Source organism: Trichoplusia ni, chromosome 20 (genome assembly GCF_003590095.1).
Source record: "Trichoplusia ni isolate ovarian cell line Hi5 chromosome 20, tn1, whole genome shotgun sequence".
NCBI classification, from domain to species: domain Eukaryota; kingdom Metazoa; phylum Arthropoda; class Insecta; order Lepidoptera; family Noctuidae; genus Trichoplusia; species Trichoplusia ni.
In genome coordinates this window covers 6,298,877-6,308,776 of record NC_039497.1, presented here as the reverse complement: position 1 = coordinate 6,308,776, position 9,900 = coordinate 6,298,877, and the positions used below count along the sequence as shown (strand labels likewise).

General features: G+C 34.7%; 1 protein-coding gene across 1 annotated transcript; it reads right to left on the bottom strand.

Annotated features, from left to right (window-relative positions):
- Positions 1 to 3,442: 3,442 nt before the first annotated feature.
- Positions 3,443 to 9,815, bottom strand: LOC113503773 (protein maelstrom homolog). Its single transcript, XM_026885856.1, has 11 exons — positions 9,549 to 9,815; positions 9,044 to 9,245; positions 8,714 to 8,857; positions 6,890 to 7,120; positions 6,348 to 6,511; positions 5,794 to 5,937; positions 5,332 to 5,379; positions 5,063 to 5,153; positions 4,431 to 4,484; positions 3,986 to 4,060; positions 3,443 to 3,533 (listed from the first exon to the last, which is right to left on the bottom strand). The coding sequence occupies exons 1-11, from the start codon at positions 9,675 to 9,677 to the stop codon at positions 3,487 to 3,489; spliced, it is 1,329 nt and encodes a 442-aa protein (XP_026741657.1). The 5' UTR covers positions 9,678 to 9,815; the 3' UTR covers positions 3,443 to 3,486.
- Between the last annotated feature and the right edge of the window lie 85 nt (positions 9,816 to 9,900).

Sequence of the window (9,900 nt, the reverse complement as noted above, 5' to 3'; positions counted from 1 at the left end):
TCTATACTAATCTATAAAGCTGAAGAGTTTGTTTGTTTGTTTGAACGCGCTAATCTCAGGAACTACTGGTCCAAATTGAAAAATTATTTTTGTGTTGAATAGACCATTCATCGAGGAAGGCTTTAGGCTATAAACCATCAGGCTGCGACTAATAGGAGCTAAGATACAATGGAAAATGTGAAAAAACCGGGCAGGTATACCTAAATCATAACTTATATCTTCTACCCACGGCGACGAAGTTGCGGGCAACAGCTAGTTTAACATATTTGTTTGTGGGTACATTCATTTTTTTTGTATTATCTGTTCTTAACCAGCCAGTGTTGTCTTTTGTTCGAAGTTAAGTGGATCTGGTAAACAGCGGTTTAAACTACTACTAATAACTACTATTAATGAGTGTCAATAACTCTCAATAATAGTCTGAAGTGGAGGGTCTAATCAACGCTTTGATTGCAGATTAGTATTTTACCAAAAAACTAATTCGGATAACAATAAGCAGTGCCATTGTACACCTCTTTCCGAATATTGTGTCATACTCTATGAACATCAAAATGTAAAAAAAAAACACTATTTACGGTACATGTGTATAATAAAAGAATTTTCTCATTTAGAATAGTCATTTATTTGTAAGTATGTAATACTAGTCTTAATCAGATATCACATCAAGAAGTCAAAATTGTAGTCAGATCAACATTCATCTATACAATAGGGTTAATATGGCTCCAAGTTAATACAGCAAACTCATTAACCTGTATTGAAATACACGAACTGGCGAACGCTACCAATTTTGAATGACACTTAAAAATCGTATGCTATTATGATTTCTAACATCGTTCATCATTTATAGTAGCTGCCAAGGGCAGATAATTTGCAATCCAATTGGTTCACTGGTCACACAAAAGAGGGATCAAATCAGCTGATAAAATAGCTGTCATATTATAAGGTAGTATACAGGATTAGGAGTATTATAATACAGGTCATTGACTTTACCTAACACTAATGACAAAAAGGTCTTTATTAGAACGCAGAAAGGTTGATTTCAGCACTTTATTGGCACTCACTAATAATATCGCGTCGGAAATGCCTAATCATTGCATATCTTTAAACATTTATTTTCACACTGATATAGTTTATTATAGTATTGAAAGTAGTATATTTCTATCATTATACATGAAGAGAAAAATATTTCGTATAATTCAAGTCACTTACGTACTTACTAACATTGAAATTAAGCATATAATTAAATCAATCGTTAAGAGCATTAATCCAGACTGTGCAATGTTTGGGCTGTACAGAGAAAAACAATACTATGATCCTAGATAATTATATGTTCGTAAATTAATAATTCGGGGAGGACAAGTCCAGCAGTGGACCTCAATTGGCTAAATTGGTCTTAATAGTAAAGATAACTAGGTTCAAAGTTGCATAGCATTTAAATCTATTGCTCTCACTATTTTACTGCATGAAAAGGTGAGATAAACAGATTTAAATACATTTATTTGTTATTATTAAAGTACAATATAAAGAAATGATTTTCACTAACAACTAAGTAATAAACAACAATATTTTTTTAAAACAATCTAAATTTAACAAAAACTAAAGTTAATTAACTGGCAATTTGAGTCATTAATTCTAATCAATATAAAACGCATATCAATTGAGGAAGAATACTCGACATTTATTGCTCTGTTACTTTAATTCTCTAAGAGACAGCCGACGTATAAAATAATATTGGCTCAGACAAAGGAGTATTAATTTTTTTTGGAGACTTTTTTAATTAAAATAACAACAGCGGTTGTTTAGATATTTTTTTAAACTATGTTTACTGGTTTCACTCGTAATAATAATCTACTATTACTGGATTAGGATGTACAGTACAAATAATGGTTAATAAGTAAATCAAATATGGCAAATAGCACAGAAGGTAAAAATAAATTACCTTCATCTTTGGTGACACAATATCACACTTTTTATATAAAGATGACGAGAAAAGATTTTTGGGTGTGTTTATAGCTAGGTAAGACCATGGATAAACACAGGTTATTTTTAAGAGAGTAACACCAGGGACGAGTTGGTACTTTCGCAGCCATAAGCCGACGAAAGATTAAATTAAAAAGCTACCAAATTTAGAGCCTTAAGCTCGCGAATACTCAGCCAATAGGGAAATCTTCTCCACTATGTACTTACGGTAACTACATAAACTTATAATAATAGTTGAATATCATATTTTCTAACACCAAGATATTTATCTCGTATATTCTAAACGCGTCAAGGCCTTGCCAGATATTATATGAACCTTAGTAGTAGTACAAGACATTATTGATGTTATTAGTACAATAACCCTGAACACATCCATCTTTCTGAACTTTTTTCTATCACAAATTATATTTAATAGATCCGAAAAGTGTACTTAAGATATATGTACACCGTGATTTTTTAGTCGTCTTACAAAAGCAGCTCAGTTCATGTATCCAGTGACTAGAACACGTTCATGTTAAAAAAATAGGTATTTATGAGATTTGAATGAATTTAAAATGCAATTTTTATTCAACATTATGATGCAATTCGTAGTTTTTTAGAAACACAGTTCTATTGCGAGCGCGGTCCGAGCCTTGTAACAATGGTGAGGGGCGCGGGCGGCGGCTTTTTTATCATTTTTAAGAGTATTTTCAGATTTCTCTTGTTTAATTTTTCTTGGTACTTATTATCTTAGTTGATAAAAAAAAATTGGGTCTAGGGGTATTTTACGTCGGATACATGAACTGGGCTTTGTAAGACGACTAAAAAATCATCGTGTATAAATAAAATAACGCTCATAAACATTTTTTGTAAAGCTTATATTAAATAAGCTTGTATAAAAAAATGTATAAATTACATCCAAAAATATAGAATGTGAATGTTTAATTATGTTTAAGTGTTGCCAGCCAATATGTTGCTAGCCTTCGTTAACGAACAGTATTTAATAGACGATTGGAGAATGACAAGTAGTTCTTTTGTCAGCTCTGCTTTAATAATATTTAAATTAACTGGCAACACCCTAATTAAACAATGTCATATATAACTAATATAGCGCGGCGCTGCAATGGTGACATTAATTCAACACAAGCAAAGAAGTATGTGACGTTTCATGTTTAACCACACATTCGAAAATTAATTGTCAGTTAAAGTCATTGTCCTCAATTTCTCAAACGCATTTATTATTCGACGGCGTAATCGATCCACTGAATCTACGTTCTCCGCGTAAGTAAGAGTATGTATCAACTGTCTTTTCATAATTCTATGAAGACATATCTAAAAATGTTAAATGAATGTCATCATTGCAGCATCACGCTGTATATAACCTATATATTTGACAACGGGTCTTGGGTATATACACATAAGGAAACATTTTGTTTCAAGAAAGCATAGTTTGGGGCAAAATAATGTAAAGAATAGAACAAAAATCTGAGATTGAGTCAATTTTCTTGCAGTAAGATTACAAAAAATGATTTATTTGCCTATGTTCATCTTACCGAAGCTTCTGGAAAGGCCACGGCCTGAAACACAAACAAATTGCTTTTAAAAATAACTATGAATTATTATGTAGAAGTCGGGCCAGCAAAATTATGGCATGGAAAGCTTTATTAGTACGAGATATCGCAGACAATATGACATTTCATATTTATGCAAATGCCACTTTGATGAAAATAACTTTAATTTCTTGTATTCAAGTTACATACACAAGACCACGGCTCAGAACATTCGTGGGTCACAAAAATACTTGTTCTAAACGGGGATCGAACCCGCGACACGTCCCGTTGGGTTTGACAGTGTGACCTTTACCACTGGACTATACCTACGTGCAGAAATTATTTTTCGAGTCCTGTCTGCGTCAGTTTCTAATTTTAACTGTTTAATTTATTTAAAAGATATTTCTTTTTATATAATTGTTAAATTTATCTAAAAGATAATCTAATTCATCTATAAAGAACAAATCCATTGTACATACCTCGGCCAGCGCCACCTAGCGACGGAAAATGGTCTTCATCTGTCAACTCTGGAGCCGGGCGCATGCTTTTAGAATCTGATAGTAAAGAAATAATGAGTATGTGAGTATTAATATCGAATTTCCTTACATAGATAAGAATATACGAGATTATACAGATACTGTCATATCATAAGAAATTGTCATTTGTCTCCTGTCATGCTATCTCTGAAGACACAGATAATAAATTCGTCATTTACTTAAATGTCGGCGTCGTGTAAATTGCAAGTCTCAGGTATTTTTTCGATATTAATTCATCGTTTATCGATTCATAGATTTTGGGGCTGGGACTTTTGTTTGAGACTAGATTTTTTGTGTTTCATCGGACAGATTATTACAAAAAATATACTTAGAGTAATTCGAAATCGCGCATAGTAGTCAGTGAGTTCAACTAAATTAAGATACTTACAATCAGTTTGTGGCATACGGAGTGGAGCATAAGTGCGTTTCTCTTTACGTTCAGCTGGAAGTAAAAATATACATTGAATATAAATTATTACTACATATTGCCTATTGCAAAAACATCACTTTTATTATAAATAATAATTAGTTGTACTAGGTTGGGTAAACACGACTAATATCTAGCTAATATTATTTACTGTAATCAACTTTTAATTGAATTTATTTAGAGCTAGCTTCTGTTTATAATAACAAGCCATTGATGCTCTACTGCTAGGCACAGGCCTCTTCCCATAAAGGGAAGATTGGAGTATTGATCATCATGCTAGCTCACTGCGGGTTGGTGATTTCAGATTCCAATAAGTAGAATTCAGTTTTCCAAGACTTAATATTGAAAAAACTTTTCAAAATGACTTAATTTTGAAAAGTCACATAGGTAGTTGACTATTTTGGTGTCGAACCTGCGATTCATGTACAAATCCATACGTATAAAATCAATGGTTTAAAGTCCAAGTTTCGGTTTATGGTCCCGCAAATATTATTCAATATTCCTGGGTTTTTGAACATGTGTTTTTGCTGTGGTTACTTCAGTGTGAAACTTAGGCACTCGTGTGTGTGTGCAAAAATATTTTGTTTACTCACATCCATAGCTACTCTCCCCGACATTGGAGCCAGTGGCACTCCTCTCAAACATCGACTCATTGCCAGTAGTGCTGAATGAATCATGGATCACCTACAACATAAAAATAATCCTTTAAAACAAACCATTTGATTTTGAAACTTATCCTTATAGAATTAATATTATACACATACGCCAGTGCAATCTTATATCTGTGAGTTAAAGTTAAAGTTCACTTTGCATATAAATATTACGTATTTTTTAAAATTAGAACGGTCTGATAAACACTTACCGTATAAGCAGCGTTTGATGACTTCATGTCTTTGTATTTTAGGATGGACTGAAAATAATAATAGCTTTGTTAAATGATGTTCACATCTTGTTATGCATCAGCAGAAAATAATACAGCATTTTAAAGTGACATAACTTCAGTGTATTTTAAAAATCAATAAAATCTGGGTATTGATACTTCGCGATTCATAAGTGTCTAAAGTGATGAGAGACAGTTGTTTAAAAATAAATGGTCACAGATTTAGATATACAGTAAATGACGTAAATGCATGTACTTTGCGTGTTCAAACCTCGACCAAGCGTCAACCGCGCGTCCGACAACGACGACTTTAGACTTGTTGCGTGATATTTTAGCTATTACTGATCCAGTTCGACTTGGCTGCCGCGTCGGCTCATGATGACTCCTGCGGGGTCCGGCACTAGGGGAACAGTTCCTACAGATAAGAGTGAGTGTAGCCGGTACCTCGACGTCGTAGTCGAGGGGCACGTGCGAGCCGGGCGCGGCGCGCAGGCCGGCGGCGGGGCAGCAGCTGTCCAGCACCGTGTAGGCCCAGCGCTTGCAGCGCGCCAGCGAGCACTCCACCGCCTTGTCGCTCTCCTCGTGGTACTGGGGCAATATGGACTTTACTATATGTGTATAAGGCTGGGATTGGTATGGTCTTTTTTAGTTATGAGATGAAAAGATTTAACATATATTTATATATTAAGGTTCAAGTTGGTGACGGGATATACATTAGATAAAAAATACTTTTCTAGATTGGACTGAAGAGTTAGCGGTTTAAACACAATTGAAATTTATATCTTTGTAACGAATTAAACATGTATAGCAGAGCCTGCAATAATTATAACTGAGTTTCACCAGAGTTCTTTCAGAAAAAATTGATTATATGAAAAGACAAGAAACATACTAAGAAAAAATGAAACATACTAAACCAGGTATTATTTTTATCTTTAATCAATTTATAGAGAAAAAACCTAGACAGCCAATTGTATACAATACCTTATAAATGGCCTTACCTCGCAAGCGAGTCCAGGGGTGTACTTAAAAGGATCCTTCTTCAGCTGGACCAGCGCCAGCGACTCTTTGGGAAAACCTTCATTTTTGTGAGTACGGATCTGATTGATAAGTTGGAAGAACATTGTGTCCAGTTTGTACACGCGGAACAGGAACTCATCCTCGCCTGGGAGTAGAACATTACTTATTATTGATGTATTATGTCGGACACAATAGAAAAATATTGACTTGAATTCAGCGCAATTACACCGTAACTAAACAACAAGTACGCCAATAGAAGGTTATATTTTTAATACGTGGACGATAAAATCTATTCAGGCCATCTGCATCATTTACTTGCTTTAAATGATTTGTTTCACTTGATTTTGTCTCAAATTCTAACGTCAAGAACCCGACTCTTTATATTTTACACATACAGAGCGAAATTGTCCGGAAGTATATTAAAAATAATCGTCTCGCATACTTTTACACACAACATCATGCAATACAACTCTGGACGGGCATTACAAGCTTATACTTATATAGTAATACAAACAAATCTCACCAGCTTTGGTACACATCTGCAGAATGAAGTCCTGTACCTGCGCCACCTTGTCCGGCATAGTGAACAATGGCGGCAGGGACTTGACATTGTTATCCTCCTGTTTTAAGTAATCTATGATGTTGGCTAGGATCTGCAGGCAGTTGCTCTTGTCGTGCTCATCATCTGGCATCTTCAGACCTAACTCTTGACTTCCGATCTTGACGTCAGACGCGTAGCCGACTGGTATGCGACCTACGGAAATATGGAGCGGTGAAGCTGGAGGAATTTAAGTGTCCTCTAGTGAAATTTTGATGTTCTTAACATATTACCTAACTTGAGTAAATATTTATTTTTATTATGGTGTGAGCACTATTGTATTTTAGCTTTGTGGATGTTTGTGAGCGGTCGGACGGAGGATGTACACAATGGACAATCTACATCTTCACGTTATCACCTAAATCGGTTTCTAGTGATTAATACTTTCGTGAAAAATGCGTCTCGTGTTATCGCTAATAATAGGCGCTGTACGCTCGACGCCATAACGCATCATCGGTTGAGTGTGAAAGGTTGAATGTTTTACAATACCGCAAAAAATCCACCAAATGGAACTTGTGGATAAAAAATCTTGATAAATAACTCGAAAAGCAATATTTTCAATCACTCGACTATCGTAACGGCCACACCTTATGGCATTAAACAACGCGGCAACGATCGTCAGTCAGAAAGTTCCAGACATCTGTCTACCATTTCGAATATACATATGTACAGTTTGCAAGTGTAATAAAATTCGCCATAGCAACAAGCTGCAACATAGTTTTCATAGTAACGCTCAGCAATCCTGACTTACGCTTGCAACTAGATGCATGCACCATAATCGGTTCTGTCAAAACGGAAGTGATTAGTCCGTGAAATAAAAGGCCGTTTGAATTTCTTATCTCTGCTTGCTGCTATTTTATTTGATCATAAAACTTTCGAGAAATGACATATTATATATTTTAGCTGACCCAGCAAACATTGTTTTGCCTAATTTAAAATTTAAAGGAAAAAAAATAAGATTGAACAACCCTTATCACTGAGGGGTATAAAAGATGGTAGCCGATTCTCAGACATACTGAATACGCATATAAAATTTTGTTAAAATCGGTTAAGCCGTTTCAGGGGAAATTTTATATATCTATACTAATATATAAAGCTGAAGAGTTTGTTTGTTTGAACGCGCTAATCTCAGGAACTACTGGTCCAAATTAAAAAAATCTTTTTGTGTTGAATAGACCATTCATCGAGGAAGGCTTTAGGCTATAAACCATCACACTGCGACTAAAAGGAGCGAAGATACAATGGAAAATGTGAAAACAACAGGGCAGGTATAAATCATAACTTATATCTTCTACCGACGGGGACGAAGTCGCGGGCACCAGCTAGTTAGAAGATAAAGTATGAGTGACTTGGTAAGACTAGGTCAAACATGGTATTAAATAGTAGTTTTTTTTTTATATTTGTATAAAATAATTTATTAATTGGGACACTTTTATACAGACAAGTATAAAAGTTATCCTAGCAGTAAAACAATTACAGGCCATAAACATTAAAGCATCTCATATTTCTTGTTGACTATGGGTTGGCAAATGAAAGTGTCTTGTAATAACTTCATAATCATAGATAACGGTTTGCTCATGCTATCAGGATAGACCAACTGGCTTCAGACCCAACCAGAGTCCTTAGTCCTTAATCATTAGCTGATGCAGTGGTGGGGTTACGAGTCAAACCAAAGTTGACAGCCGCCTATCAGCGTATCCCATTGAATACGATTGAGTTAACCGGAATAAAAGAATAAGTTCACTTTACCTGGATTTACCATTTCATGGTAGAAATCCTTAAAGCCATATCTCAAATTGAAGCGCAGTACGGTAAATTCACCAATCACATAATGGTCCGATGCTTTGCAGTATGAGTTGACGTCCATAATGTAAAAGTCCTCTTCTGTGATTTCTGTTAAAGAGACAACAAAAAAGTGTTTTACATCCATTTGTAATCTTAATAAACTTCATTGAGTGTTAGAGTTTGTGTAGATGCCGACATCATTGTAATGAAAATTAATTTATAAAGGAAACAACCTATGGCATAGTCAGGCATGTACTGAAGCTTCAAAAATTAAAAAAAGTAAACATAACTTACTGTGATTGATAACCTTGGTTTTGATCATGTTAGTGATATCCTGTATCTCATACTGGATGGCATCCTGCAGATCTTGTTGTTGTTGCTGAATAGCAGCCAGCGGAATACCAGTTGATGTAAACTTTGCTAGTGGAATGCCACGGTTGTTTTTCAAAGTTCTTGCCATATTATCATATTTTGCTCTTACTGGAGCTGGTGCATTCTGAGATCGATACATGGGTTCATTATGAGACATTTAAAAAAAATACTTTGTCAGGCTGTGCTGTCATTGTTAAATGTTTTTAATGAATAAACTATATTTAAATATTAATGTTTCAAATATCACAAAGACGACACCTTCGCATTTTTCACAACACGCTTTTAATTACGACGAAACAAAGAATCTAAGAATTTTATTAATTTTAGCTATGTGTATAAAAATATAATAAAATACTTTACATAAAATCAAGCAGTAAGAAAAAAATATCTAAACCTGAAATCTAAACAAGTTCCAGTAAATCCTTACCCTCCAAGCAGGATCAGCATCTTTTGAAACCTCCGCCAACGTTTCGTAGTTAATTCCTTTCTCCCGCTGCTGCTTTCTGAAATCTTGCATGAAGAAGTAGAATGCATTTCTTGGCGGTTTTTTCGGCATTTTTAAGTAATTAAATAGGCAGGTAAGTATAAAACTGATGGTCTTCACACCGATGGAGTAGGCCCCACAAACTTTAACTTTCGAAATTTGTCAACCAACTTGACAAAATCTGTGATTGTGGGACATTAGTTGTTAAAGTTGCCATATTATATAAATGTCAGGACTTCGTAAAATCGATATTGATTTGATACGATCGATTTCATTTGTTTTGCCACTCTATTAT